General features: G+C 34.3%; 1 protein-coding gene across 5 annotated transcripts in view; it reads left to right on the forward strand.

Annotated features, from left to right (window-relative positions):
- LOC106871880 (protein-glutamine gamma-glutamyltransferase K) overlaps nt 1-16616 on the forward strand; it is a 426022-nt gene that overhangs the window by 116578 nt on the left and 292828 nt on the right. For 2 of the 5 annotated variants that reach the window (XM_014918632.3, XM_014918631.3), the window contains exon 1: nt 1-1183. This exon is cut by the window's left edge. The exons of the other annotated variants lie outside the window; for them this stretch is intronic. In XM_014918632.3, coding sequence (XP_014774118.1) covers nt 1149-1183 — 35 coding nt within the window. In that variant the 5' untranslated portion in view covers nt 1-1148. The remainder of the gene's footprint in view (nt 1184-16616) is intronic. 5 annotated transcript variants of the gene reach the window in all.

A 16616-nucleotide genomic window follows, 5' to 3' on the forward strand; every position in this document is an offset into this window, starting at 1 on the left:
ATACATACATACACACATACATACATACACACATACATACATACACACGTTCAAGCATACATACATACATACATACATACATACATATATACAGAGAAATATATATATAACGTCCTGTACCCTGATATGCATCTATATACACATGTAGATGTAAGTATATACATATATGTGTGTATACATGCATATATATTCTTTGTATTATTACATCATTGAACGCACACGTCCTTTTTGCAAGTAAGACTGTACTTTATATATAAACAAACGTACATACGTACGCACAAACACAAACATACATATGCGTACATACGTACAAACGTATATGATTACGCAAATGCATGCATTCATGCGTATATAATAAAAGGATAAACGTTTACAGATACATACACAGATATATCCAACACGCACGCGCACACGCACCTATGTACTTACACATACACACATAATACGCAGTCACATATAAACACATACATACGTACGCGCACACGGACGCACACATCGATATACGTACGTGTGCATATGCATACACACGCATACAAAGCACGTGCAACAGCCTCACCCCACCTCCATTCCCGCAAACACACACACACATGCACGCACGCGCACGCACGCACGCACGCCATGCCATGCATGTGCTCAAATGTTGCCGTACGTAACTGTACGCTTAATATTATTTGTAAACTACATTAGTTCCGGATCTCGCTGTGGAGACGGGCATATTTCGCGTTGGTTAGTAGTGTTGGTGGTGAATTTTACTTTGTTGTTGCTACCTTCGTTGTTAACCTTGTTGTTGTTGTTACAAGTGGTGCTTGCGTTGGTATTGGTGTCGCCGCCGGCTGATGTAAGTGTTAGTTGGTGTGCGTGTGCGTATGTGTGTGTGTGTGCATTTGTTGTATGTGTTTGTGTGTTGTTGGTATGATTAATCGTGGAATCCTACCGCCAGTTCCAACACAACAACTAAGCTCTCTGTATAGGAAGGACTACACATACTAGCGATGGAAAAAGAACGAAAACAAGAAACAATTATATGAAGCCATATAAATAAACAAAACAAACAAACACGCAAACACATACACACGCACACACACACACACATACACACACACACACGCCTATTCAGAGCATAGAAAAACTTCCATAGAAAGATCGGGATGGCGACTAAACCAGTAAAATCATTATCCAGAAGGTAAGCAAACTAACGTATTTCATTATATTGTTATTGACATCTGAGTGAAAAATAATAATAATAATAATAATAATAATAATAATAATAATAATAATAATAATAATAATAATAAAGACCTGGAAATAGAGGTAACTCGAATGTGGAATCTAAAAACAGAAACAATTCCTATTATAGTAGGTGCCTTAGGTATATTCAGACAAATACATAACAAAAACACCAGGACTTACAAATATATATAACATCCAGAAAATTGCACTACTGGGTACTGCACACATCCTACGCAAAACACTTTCAATACAGTAACCATAAGAGCACCACAGCAAACCACAGCACATACCCAAGGTGCGCAGAGCTGCGCTCGGTAGTGAAGTGAAAGCACGTTATAAAAATAAAACTACTGAACAATAATAATAATAATAATAATAATAATAGTAACAATAATAATACTAATGTTTGTTACAATCACTTGGGTGTCTCGGCAAGTGATTGTAGCAAACATTCAGATTAAAAGTAAACAACAACAGCAGCAGCAATAACAACAACAACAACGACAACAACAACAACAACAACAACAACAACAGCAGCAGCAGCAGCAGCAGCGACAACAACAGCAACAATAACAGTAATGATAATAATAATGATGATAATGGTTTAAAATATTGACACGAGGCCAGCGATATCCGGGGATGCTGTAGGTCGATTACATTGTCCCTAGTGTTCAACTTACTTTATCCAAAGATTAAGAGGAAGTCGATCTCAACAGAATTTGAAATTAATAATAATAAAATCGAAATATTGCTGCCCCGGCTTTTTGTGTTTGAGTTCAAATCCTTCTCCTTCTGGAACTGAATTTTCTTTTTTTCTTTTTTTTTTCTTTTCTTTCGGGATCGATAAAATACATGCAGCAGTCTAAATCGGGGTTTGATTGGCGGAATCGATAGAGTTTCGGCCAACATAAGTTGCCGTGTTTGTTCCGGCCTCGTTTGTTCTGAGTTCGCCTGTGACGATACTAATGCTATATTGTGTTTCACTGCGCTTTGGTTTACCTTTGTACAACATCAGTGGTATGGGTAGAGTGGGGATAGAGGGTGGAATTTATTTACACCTTGCTCGTTTCAGGTGTATCTTCATGGTCAGCTGTGTCCGCCGAGGGCCGTAGATATTTGTACTGCACTCCCCATTTCTATTCCCACTGTCATTTTCCTTTCCGTATTATACATACATACATACATACATACATACATACATTGATACATACATATACACACAATACATACACAAACAAATACATACACAAACACATACATACTTATCTATATATAGACGCACACATACAAATATATATTACGGATGTTAAACACATGATCTATCTATCTATCTATCTATCTATCTATCTATCTATCTATCTATCTATCTATCTATCTATCTACCTATCTACCTACCTACCTACCTACCTACCTACCTATCCATCTATCTGTCTATCGATCTATCTATCTATCTATCTATCTATCTATCTATCTATCTATCTATCTATCTATCTATCTATCTATCTATCTATCTATCTATATATATATATATATATAAATAGAAACTCATACACACACGTTTGTGTATGTGTGGTATGGGATTGTTTGAGCGTGTATATTTGTGCATGTCTTGTGATGAATGTCTGCGCGCGCCCGCTCGTGTGTGTGCGTGTGTGTGTGTGTGCGTGTGTGTGAGGAGTGTTTGTGGATGTGCTGATATGTAGGTGCGTATGCATGATTTAGGAATAATGCCGTCCTGAGTTTGATCCCACTGCTCGGCACTTTGGGAAACAAGTGCCTTCTACCACAAACGCGGCTCCATCCAAGTTTTGTTAGTGAATCTGAGCAAGTAAACACCCTTTTTAAGTGGAATACGTCAGTTGTTGAAAGATCCAGCATGTCGCAGTCAACACCATATTGGGGCATTATGTTAATAGTTAAAGTGCAAACGGAATACACATCCACTTAGACTATGATGCAGACTATAAGTACGTAGTGCTGTCGTAACATCTATCTTCATCACGTGCACTTGTATATATGTTTGTATGTATGTATTTATATATATACATATATGCATTTATGTATGTATGTATGTTTACAATTTAATATAAAATAATATAATACAATGTATATGCAAAAGCATGTGTGCATGCGTGTGTGTGTGTGTGTGTGTATGTGTGTGTGTGTGTGTGTGTGTGTGTGTGTGTGTGTCTATAAAGTCTATGAAATAACAGAAATGACTGCAAATCACGAAACTCTTCTCACGGTTATTAGTAGGTGAAAAATGATGTGATTTAGCCATGGTCATGTATAGACAAGTTCTCGATAGCAGTGACAAGATCGTAGTTGTTGAACCACATCGAGAAATCGACATGGAAGAAGATGATTTGTAAAGTTGAAGTTGGCAGATGACCAAGAAAAATGGAATGAAGTGGTCGGATGTATCACTATGCATGTACGGCCTTCGACGGCTACTGATTTTGACTGCTTTACACTTACACGCATACACCACACACACACACACACACACACACACACACACACACATGCATACTCACACACACATATGCACACATGCACAAACACACACACACACGCACCTATATACATTTATATACATATTTGTATCTATATATATATATAGCAACATAAGTTCTTTTCCTTTTTCATGCTTGTAGGAGATTAAAGAAATGAAATTGAAAATGCATTTGAAGTCTTTAAGAAGATTTATTTGCATTAAATTTAATTGGTTTCACAATTTCATGGTTTTCAAAAGTTGTATAAGATAGAATGACATAGTTATGCTGTAACTAGTGAGTCTACGTTATGACTCCACACCTCTCCATCTTAAATTTAAATTTAAAAGAGTATGAACGAAAATTTGTGAAAAAGGGCACATCAACACAGACCGGATGTGTGAGCATTTTATGGCTATTTTCAGCCTTTCAAAAACGAAAGTTTAAAAACTTTTTAACAATATTTTTAATACAATAAATCATTTTCCATTCAAGAAAATCATGTTTCAAATAATCAGATTGTACCTAGAAATTTTTAAAAAATCTTTTGAAAGCATTTATGTACTTATATACGTGCGTGTTTGCACGTGCACGCGCGCGCACATACACACAGATAACGACACCGTAGAGTGCAAACGCACATATATGCATGCATATGTATGTGTCTCTCTCTCAATGCGTATACATATATGTGTATGTGTGTATATATATATACATATATATAAACATATATATATATATATATATATATATATATATATATATATATATATATATATATATATATATATATATATATATATATATATATATATATATATATATATGTATTTAATTATCTATCTATTTATCTGTCACTCTCTCTCTCTTTCTGTATACATATATAAATCCTGTATTTACCTAATATCAAGGTCTCATTCTTTTGTTGTCATTTTCCTTACCAACCACATGGTTCCGGGTTCAGTCCCAGTGCCTGGCACCTTGGGCATGTGTCTTCTACTATAGCCTCAGGCCGACCAAAGCCTTGTGAGTGGATTTAATAGACAAACTGAAAGAAGCCCGTCGTATATATGTATATATATATATATATATATATATATATATATATATATATATATATATATATATATATATATATATATATATATATATATATTTATGTTTGTGTGTTTGTGTGTCTGTGTTTGTCCCCCCCACCATTGCTTGACAACCGCTGCTGGTGTGTTTACGTCCCTGTAACTTAGCGGTTCGGCAAAAACAGACCGATAGAATAAGTACTAGGCTTACAAAGAATAAGTCCCGGGGTCTATTTGCTCGACTAAAGGCCAGCATGGCCGCAGTCAAATGGCTGAAACAAGTAAAATAGTAAAAGTACCTTGGAGTAACAAGTTACGTACTAGAGCACTAAATCTAAGAGTCAGATTTGGACTGCAGTTCAAGTTGAAAGACTTTATATTCGCAGACTTTCGATATTCATAGGAAGATATGATATAAACACAAAACATCTCCACAACATTCTGGCGAGGGAAAGTGTTTTCATATACGATGGGGTACTGAAAAGTCCCCTGCTGTGGGAAATAGAAAATACACGATCAATTAATTATGGTTTTATAAACCATTCCCCTGTCAGATTCACACACTTATTGCAACGTTTTTTCAGTCTTTCTAAGCCCTATAAAAGAACTCGGAAGGTTGGGCCTCCAACCAGACTTTTCGCGACACCTTTAAAGCCAGGAACGTTTCAGCTAATCAGCTTTCTGGCAACCCGATTCGGATTCAGTTACCTGTTGAAGCTATTTCATTTTACTTGTATCAGTTTTACACCTTAAAGCACCCTTGCAGCAAAATTGGATTTATGTCCTCTATGATCATACGACTTTAACGTGATATATCACGAATAATGTATTGATATATTAGAGACCATATCTTTATAATTGTTTGGTTTTCAAAAATATCAATATATTGATAATATTCTATATTTGATGTGTGCAGGGCTTCCATGACTATTGTGTTCGTGGATATCTGCGTGCATACACAACACGTTTTGGGATGTGAGTATCTATCCATGAATCGTGGGATCACTACATATTTTGCCAATGCTTGCCAACGCTGTGAATAAAAAGGCGCACACGCTCATATAATAAAAGATCTCTAAATTGAAAATGTGGCCATTTTCTATAACATGCCAATTCACAATGTCAAGAAAATATTCTTTTTGAATCACCCTAAAATAATTCTATAGGAACATAAATAAATAAACAAATAAATAAAATTCCTTGAAGTGTACTTTGTATTATGTTTTGAATCCAAATAATTATTTGTGAATTTTCTTCCAGTTGTTTTGGAAGAATATTATTCATTTTCTGCTCCGATGAGCGTTGAAATGTCAAGATGTTTTTGTCTCTGTATCTTCGATAACGCTTTCTAAATATATCAAAATGATTTCTATTTAGTTCATGTTATTAGCTTCAGACACTTTCTTATAGTGACCTATTATCTTAGTATTTTAAAAGCAACGATAAACTTCATCATACCTGTTTGTAGATGCAGTTTTTGTCTAATACTAATGAGTTAGGAAAAGAGGATATTCTGCTGTATATTTTAATGATATATTTTATTAACCTATTTTGTAGTTTCACTTGAAGGTGTTTTCTTACACGAAGCGATCAAGAATGCTTTAATTTGAGCTTTTGCCTTGGTGCTGTACCTCGTTTTCCTACGCTCTGTTCATATCAATTGTTGGCTGCAGTATTTTTTGTCATGCTCATATTTCAATATTTTGCAATATAAATAACTTCACACCTTGTCTTCCCATTTAGAATAACATATGATTTATTGCAAAACATATCATTTGATTCCAATTTAAAATTATAAAGAACTTTGTTATCTTTCAACTTCTGGCTGACATGAAAATATTTTATTGCATGATCGTGTTTTCTTACAATTCAATTTCTATTTTAATTGTAGAAGTCCACTATATACTCATCTTGTCTTGTTTTTCAGAGACCAAGTTTATCTTCCAGCCTTCTGAATTAATAAATCTATATTATCATTCTGTTACGACCTACGTATGCAATACACAACAATGGAACGAAATCAAATACCTAATATATTATATACATTACATCTATTCGTAAGAGGATTGACTAATAAACCACGGAACGATACCGGAGACATAATCTATTATAGATACATTTATATTATTCATAATATTCGTAAGACTATTGACTGAAAAGTAAATGTTTATTTAAGTGACACACCCGCTCGCACACGCACGCTCACACATACGTATACATGTGTGTGTAGATAGATAGATAGATAGATAGATAGATAGATAGATTGATAGATAGATAATACGGTAGTCGCTATACTTCGTCCAATGAGATTGGGAGTTCATATACAGTTATATGCATTTTCTTTGACATGTAATTATGGATGTTACCGATGTAGTCGTGCTGGATCAGAATAATATAATAGACAATGTCTATGATTATGCTTCACCGTTACGACTAAAACGTTTGATATATACATTATTCTTTGAACACGTTTTTGATCATTTAATTACATTGTCATAATGGGGAAGATGGAAAGAAGTGAACTGGTGTATATGGCTTTTCTAGAACATTTTTACTTTTTCATGTAGATCATAGATAAAAATGATGGATAATAACTCTTAAGGCCTAACCGGTGCTAAGTCTATAAGAAAGAATATAGTTTTTAACAATGTTATACCCAATGTCAATATTATCTCCATAGACTCTACGCCATCTCAGTTATATAATTTCAAGGGAAATTATGAAGTCTATGGTTCTCTCTAAACATGCAATAACCTCATAGTTTTGCAAAAAATCGCGGAATTTGTATGGGAGTTGGTAGTTACATATCAGTATGGTATTGGGATTCATTGACTCTTTGTGTTATTACAATTGTGACAATGATTCCATCATCCCTGCTGCAAACATCATTACATACCATAATCTCTACCTAAACCCTACCAATCTCTTCCTTTCTCTCTCCTCTTCTAACTCCTCCTCCATTATTTGTTTCTCAGTCTTTAGTTCTTACATCAGAGGCTGGTACAATCGGGGAGCGAATTAATTCTATTAATATTCAGTTCCAAAGCATTTTATGATGTTTTATTTAAAGCGTTTTTCTGAGTATTAAATAAGTAACCTACATTTGTCTAGATCTAACGGAGAAACCTTAACGCAATCGCTTGTCTTGTTACAAATAACAGTAAAATCTCCCTTTAGTTGCACGAAAGAGAATCAACCATGCAAAAAGACGAGGTGGTCTAGGCGGGGATTATTTGTTCATAAGTTTTCTTTATCAGGGTTGACCTGGGATTAAGCAACGTCAACAGGAAAAGATCGTTTCGAAATATTTCTTAAAATTTGGTGTTAAAACAACAATTTTGTTTTTATTCACAGTTAATTTAGTAGCAATATCTGATATTTTCAACGCTTTCATGTCCCTTGATCCCAATTCTAGTATTCCTAAGTTCATCTCAGTTCTAGTATTTCTATTATCGAAATTCCAATATTTTCATATTTCCTGATTACACTCGCAGAATTTATATGATCATTGGCGTTAAATCTAGAATTTCCATCCTCTTCGATTCCATTTCTAGGATTTCTATGATTCGGGATGCCAGTTCGTTTATTTCCATGATCCCATTTCTAGTATTTTTAAGATTCTTGATCCTAATCCTATGCTTTACATATTATTCAGTCCAAACCCTAGTATTTCTATTTTATTATTTTCATATTTTTTGATCCCAGTTCTTTTTCTGTGTTCCAAAATCTAATTTCAATTTATTTCACGTTTCTTGGTTCTATTCTCGTATTTCTATGTTCTTTGATCAAAGTTTGCGTATTTCCTTATTTGGTGATGGCAGTTGTGTTATTTTCATGATTCTTGCTGCAAGTTCAAGTTCCATTATCTTAGTTCTTAGCCTGTATTTCCACGTTTTCCGATCTTCATTCTAGAATTTCTAAATTCATTGAGCCTAATTTTAACATTCTTAAGTATTTTAGTCCCAATTCTAATATTCTCATGTTTTGAATTCCAGTTCTTTTATTTTTGTTTTTTTTTATTTCCGTTCTATTATTTCCTTGTTCATTGAACCCGATTCTTATATTTCCATGGATTACAATATCGATAAGTTTATATATCTTTTCTTTTCCATTTGAAAACCATCTGATCTTCTATTCTCTGTCATGAAGTCATATTGAATGCCTTTATCATAAAAAGTGTTGACATCATTCAATTAAGTTATATTACTTAACCTGTGTTTTATATACTTTTATATTTTTGGAAGCGGTATTTTCTTCCATTTTCCTTAATGAAACATTGTCGTTGTATCGTTGTGTCGTCATTGCTGCCTTCCTCTTCATTCTCATTCACTCAGTATTATTATTATTATCTAGTTTCTTGTTTTATACATAGTAACAATTCCTATTGTATACTTCCCTATACTGCATCTCATGTTCTGTTTCTTTATTCACTGAAATATTTTTTTGACTGTTTTCATATTCTTTATAAGTCTTCTCTGCGTATTTTTTCTTACCCAATATATATGCATTTTTTTTCATTTACAATATTCTTTCTACTTACTATAATATTTGAAAATGCATTGTTTTTATTCTTGTGAATTTTCGTCCAAATTTTGTTTTTGTAGGCTTCATTTTTATAGTAGATTGGAGTAGGTTCCTCTTTACGTCCTATTTTTTTTTATTTATTTCAATATATCCTGAAATCTACTCACTTTTTCTTTATTTATTTATCCTTTTTACTGATTTTAGTTTTCCCCTTTTTCTTGTTTCGTTGATTCCGTTAGCCGTGTCATATCCTGTCTAGCATTATTTATTCAGACAGTTGTTTTTATTCTATTTCTTTATATCACACTATTTTCTCAAGCTTACTTCTTTTGTACATTGTAGCATTGAAAAATATACATTTAAGTCGGCTCCAAAGAATCATTAATGTAAAAATAAATGTGTATAATATTGCTGTCAAAACATATTATAAGAACAGAAAAGTATATAAATTGAGGATAGAGTGATACGTTGCGTTCACCCTTTGCCCATGAATATCACTCTCCGAAATATATTTTCAACGATATCCCTATACCAAGCCAACATACACCATTTTATATAATTTTTACGATATTCTTTCTATGTAAGTTTTCTAAATTGATTTCACTTAAAATTTCTTACTTTTATTATTTTTACTAATCTACTGGTCTACTAAATATTTAAAGATTGCACTATTATTTAAAAACAGAAAATCACGCGATAATATCAACAAATCACCGATATATTTTTAATGTCAAGTATTATCGTTGTATGTTAGCCTCAAGAACCGAATTGATCAAGCAGATACATGATAAAAAATACATTCTAGCCATTAACATTCTATCTTTTCTTTTTAAGAATAGAGCATTTCAGTTCTAGACCACATTATCGTTCTTCATAAAGATGCCAGTGTTTGGCTGATATATCTAGCAAATCATTTAACCACATAATGATTCCTTTGTTAAATGGTAATGTTAAGATTTTTAATGTGTGATTGTATCAGGGGGTTCAGTTCGGATTGGCAGCTATTCCTTTCATTTTTGATCTACTGAGCTGTAACGACAATAGATAAAAGATTTCAAAGTTAGCTCCTATCCGTAGAAAACAATATATTTCTTGCTTTTCATAAACAATACTATAAAGAAAAAACAAAACAATAGGATATGCAGAATCTTAGATTTGAGATTGTTAACTCGAATATATTACCTGAAATAACATGGTGATTTGAAAATTCTTTAAGGAAGGTTTATACTATACTTACAGAAGTATCTAAGAAACAGATCGTTATAGCTAATATTATATGCTGCTATTGTTTAGCTTCATGTCATTCCTGAGCTAGCAATTCTATGATAAAACGACTACCAGAGACAGCTACTTATCTCTTTGTTCTACGTTTTCTCATTTGTCCTTCCTTTTTTTTTAAAACGGTTTGATGTAATTTGATATTTCTCTGCTTTTTCTATTGGGTTGAGCCAATGTATAGAACTCACCTCTTACTTTGTTCTGTTGTTGGTGGTATTGATGGTGGTGATATCTAATCATAGATCAACTCTGACTGAGTAAACCAATCATCGAAAAGCATTTCAGTCGGGATCATCCAATCCTTTTAAAGATATCTATCTGTTACTGCGTTGCCTATTACGATTTTGCCTTTTTGAATCTTGTTGCTTGCGGGTTGAGAGAAACTTGGCTGATATTTTTAGCAATTCAGATGATTATATACTGGTTCTTATGTTGCCTAGGTTGGCTTGTTCTATAATATTTCAACGTGCGACACTGGGAAAGAAATACCTAACAAATTACATATTAAATATAAAAAGACTATTAGAAGCAAAGGATACCGGATTGTCTGTCATCGGCATTGTATTGTATATAGGAGTCTCAAGAAGAACAGATGCAACCTAACTCGATAACTGATATTGCATTAACATAGTTTACGTGAGGTGAATAATATAGTTTACGAGAAAAAATATGAAGGCTACTTTTCTGACAATTTTACTGTTACTAAAATATCTTGAGGAGACCTGCAAACATGAATATTAATCATGAAACTATATATAAATATGCACAAAGAAATTATTTTTATCTGGATATTTCATCCTTAATTTCTATTAGCACATCAAGCAATTATTTCAGTTGCTATCAACATGGAAAAGAAGGCTCCGCATGAATAGATCTGAAGCGATAATCGACAGTGATAATCAGAACCAAATTATCTTCGTTTATAACATCTTAGTTTCATGGTACACGTTCTGCTGTAGAGGATTACCGGTGTCCGTATTATTGGGAACCGCCTGATAAAGTATCCATCGGCGAGGTACTGCCTTAATCTGCCGGTGTTAAGAAAGCCGCCTTGAAGATTGCGTTAATTTACGATTATTTTTCATGACCGTCTCTCTGGAATGTGGAACATCTATCTTCGTGTAGATTTTAATTTGGAATGATCTTGGTGCGACTAAGCCAAAGGATGAAGCTTTGAGTAGAAAATGACGTTTCCGACGCAAGGGAGGATAAGCAAGCAAAAGATTCTATGATGGCTACTTCCCTTGCTGAAAGGGTATTACCCCTTCAGCGCCCTTCCAAATTTAACATGTATGTAATCTGAGTAGTAGATATATAAACAGGGTAAATTTAACTATTTTTCCGTAGATTGATTAAAGAAAAAAAAAAAAAACGACGAACCACCTTAATAGATTTTCAAACCTTATTGAGTTCTCATCAGAGATGTCTTCATCATTCTGACCATCATCACAAGAAAGCAAGCGGTCAGTCTGTTTGTATACTCAACGAAACAAGTAGCTACAGAGAACACGGTCTACTAATTTGCATACCACAAGTACTTAACACTTTATCTAATATCAATATCCAGTGAACAGGAATCTCAGTCCACACAGTATCGAGGCATGATATGATATTCAAAATTCAAGTTACAGATTCCATATTCAATATAATTTTTAATACAAACAGACTTGCAAGACTGCTTTATTCAAAGAAACTAAATTAAATATTCTTTTCTACTCTAAGTACAAGACCCGAAATTTTGGTGGGAGGGGCCAGTCGATAAAATCGACGCCAGTACGCAACTGGCAATTAATTTATCGACCCCGAAGGGATGAAAAGCAAAGTCGAACTCGGCGGAATTTGAACTCAGAACATAAAGACAGGCGAAATACCGCTAAGCATTTTGCCCGGTGTTCTTACGTTTCTGCCACCTTACCACATTATACTAAATTAAATATTGCGAGTCGACTAATATTCACTCTTATCAATACTATCATGACCTCTATATGACAGCTCTTTCTTTTTGCTCCTGAACTCCAAGCATTTCCTCCTCCACTTCCTCGGCGGCAATTTACTAAGTCAGTCCATCCTACGCATGTTACTTCTCCTGAAATGTTAGTCACCACGTAGTCCGTTATTTCCTCGCCTTCTTTCAGCTGTTGGTGTGTGTACCTATCTATGCGCATTAACATATGTGCTTATATATGTATATAGATATGTATTTATGTATGAGTGTACTCAGTCACATTTACACACATACGTACGTAGATACAAACCGACATTCATAATGCATATATACATCTATACATACAGGCAAACATGCACACACACACACACACACACACACACACACACACACACACACACACACACACACACACGCCACATCAAAACGTTATACATTAGCGTATCCCGAAAATTGTTTTATTATTATAAAATGGCTGAATAAGACTAAACTGATACGTTAAAAATGTGTGCCTAAATGCAAAATTGAAATATGGTTTCCTAAGGACGTAATGAATTAAAAACATATGAAAAACAAATATAGTAAACAACGGCAAAGTACAGTGTTGAGTTTTGTATATATGAAATATCAAAGGTGGCGAGCTGGCAGAATCGTAAGCACGCCGGGCGAAATGCTTAGCGGTATTTCGTCTGCTGTTACGTTCTGAGTTCAAATTCCGCCGAGGTCGACTTTGCCTTTCATCCTTTCGGGGTCGATTAAATAAGTACCAGTTAGTACTGGAGTCAATGTAATCGATTTAATCACTTTGTCTGTCCTTGTTTGTCCTCTCTACGTTTAGCCCCCTGTAGGCAATAAAGAAATAAATATGTGAAATACTAAGAAAATAGCTGAATAATGTTCCAGAATTATGAATGTTTGTTAAGTAGATAATTGCTTCAAAATATTTATGTGCCAATTAAGACGCGGAGCATATGACAGTGATATTTCCTTTTCTTATCTAACATTTTTGTGAAGGGACTCCTCATTACATAGAAAAGAAAATAGTTAAGAAAGATAAACCCGAATCGGAGGAATCGGGCGTGGATCAGCGTTGGTAACAAGTAATTCACAAAATATAGCAGTGAATAAGAATAAATAAAAGTGAAAGACTGGTTACGTCTTGCGGTAGCCACATAATGGGTATACAAAAACAGCATTGAAATGGACACCAACGGCGGAGAAATGCAGAGAAGATTACGGATATCTCGTCAAACATTGCAGGAGGACTTGGAGTCTGTCAACAGACAGTGAAGAAAACGTGAAGATTATGCAAACGATCCAACACACTGGAGATGTTCAAACATGGGCAAGATCGATAGACTGCCTGTAATTGTCATAAGGAAAGGGAAACTGCAGTTTTGAGCTCAAGAGGAGAAGAAAGAAAGCGACATGCTGTTATACAGGAGTTATCGTATTAAAAAGAGTGGATATTAGTTGATGCCCCAAGTTAAATTTGGCTTCTTTACAAAAGCAGTCTAGAAAAGATAGTTCTCTATTACGTATTGGATTTGTAACCCACTGCATGATAAACTCTAATAGAAACTATTATTGTAAACTATCATTGATACACGAATATGATAAAACTAGCTGTTGGACCCGGCGTTGCTCGTCTTTTCTGTGTTGAAGTTAAGCCCACCTCTGACCCTGTATTGAAATCTATGTTCCCCGGGCCAACAATTATCCATTAAGATGTTATATCTGGTTTGGCAGGGATTTTACCCGGTTAACGCTTTCGACATACTCCTACATACTGGACCGTCTGAAATCGCAGTCAAACTTTTGGGTATACAACGACCTGTTGAGTGGTGTTTGTTTATTTCTCTCCCCTTAATGCTACTCTCTGTACAAAATTGTTCAGTGTGTCCAATCTCAGCAAAATCCGAAGAAAAGTGTTAAGGTTATGTCATAAAATAGAATCCATGTGACCATTTACATGAAAATATCCCATTGACTTTTAAATCCCAATACATTATATGAATTATCGAGGTTTCATATGTCGAAGTGCTTAATTTTACTCATGGATCAATTTTCTTCAAAATCAGTTCATTATTTTATTGTGAATAAATTTTGACGATTTCTTCCTTTCACCAGTTTAATTTTAATTCTACTACAAGACTCCGACCATAAACTTTATCTAAATGTCAAATTTCATCAAAATCGGATGAATTCTGTAAAAGTTACAGCATAAAATATTAATCCTATGGGTAATTACATACAAAAAGCCTGTTGACTTCTTAAAATCTCCCGCTCATGCGCGATTATCGATTTTTTGTCAACTCTTCATGTTTGCATCAACTAATGGACATGAACTGTAATCACGTGTAAAATTTCTACAAAATCGATCAAAATGTCTCTAAGACTTTTTGAATTAAGCACCTTTACCGTCTCCCTACCACAAAATTTACCTACATCTCAAATTTCATTAAAATCGGATAAAAAAATATAAAATTTACGGCAAAAAATAAAATCCCTATGGGTATTTGCATGCATAAAGCCTATTGATTTTATAAAACCACTGCTCAGGGGGAATTATCAATTTTTTGTTGACGCATATACTGACATCAGCTCACTGCTATGAACCTCACTCAATCATCGATTTTCATCAAAATCGGACGAAAAATGGAAAAGCTACAGGAAAAATAACATCGTTATGGGAATTTCCATTCAAACGCCGGATTGAGCTCACAAAAATCGATGCTAACTGAGCATTATCGAGTTTTTGATAAATCCCGGCCTTATTTGAACTTCAGGACATGTGTTCTATCTATGTGCCAAAAATCATTAAAATCGGTTGGATGGTGTGGGAGGAGTTAGAGTAAACCCAAATACACAGATAGGCACCACTACATATTTATGTATATAGACATATGCTCTCAAGTATTATTTCAATCTTTATCTAACAATAGTAGAAAGCGAATCGATCACATAATAGCAGCAAAAAAGTTTTGGATGCGTGCTAAATGATCTAAATTTTGACTCTTATTTATAATACTGGAAATTTTAATCATATTTTATGTCAAAAGCATACGTACTGCCTTTCAGAAACTATTTGGGCTATCAAAGTACACTATATATCCGTATTTAGAATATCATACCCATTATGGCTTTTGATACATTCGACAATTACTAATTAAACTAAATTTTCAGACCCACCAACCATTAAGTTTTCGATATTGTCTAGTTATTACCAAACATTCACGGAAGCGGAAGCTGATAATTCTAAACAAAACCTTTCTAATTATATCATTGGCCATATTACTGATATTAGGTACTCGAATTGTAAAATTTAGAAGAGATCTTTTCAACAACCCAGAATGAATAATAATTTTAGTGTTATGGCTACTGTTATCTTTATGATATGCGTTATCGTAATGGGTTATATCTTATATCGACTTTTATTATTGATCATAGCGAGAAGTATTAATTTTGAAGTGATTCTACTGTATTCTCATCGATCAAATTCCATTTCTTGCCTTATATTTAATACTTTTAGTGTCGTTATTTCAGTTCGTCGATCAATGGATCAACTGATATATTTATTCGTTCCCACGTCAAAGATCTGTGTGTTTCATCAAACTTAACCGAACAGAAATATCAATACAAGCACACAAACAATTATCAACGTGTTCTCTGAATACAAAACTGCCTTTCTTGAGACATTTTTCACAAAGACGATCTCTCTGCCGATATATATGTGTGTGTGCGTGTGTTTGTGTGTGTGTGTGTGTGTGTGTGTGTGTGCGTGTGTGTGCGTGTGCGTGCGCGTATGTGTGTATGTAAGCTAAGCAGGTGAGATACAGAGAGCGAAATCTGTAAGATACACAAACATATAGCCGCATATCTTCATGCATTTTTCTTTACCAGTTGCGATCACACACGCGTGCGCGCGCACACACAATACACACACATACACACACACACACACACACACACACACACACACACACACACACACACACACACACACACACACACACACACACACACACACACAATTGTTAAACAGGACAGCAAACATTAATGCAAGGC

Source organism: Octopus bimaculoides, chromosome 1 (genome assembly GCF_046866305.1).
Source record: "Octopus bimaculoides isolate indiv1 chromosome 1, ASM4686630v1, whole genome shotgun sequence".
NCBI classification, from domain to species: Eukaryota; Metazoa; Mollusca; class Cephalopoda; order Octopoda; family Octopodidae; genus Octopus; species Octopus bimaculoides.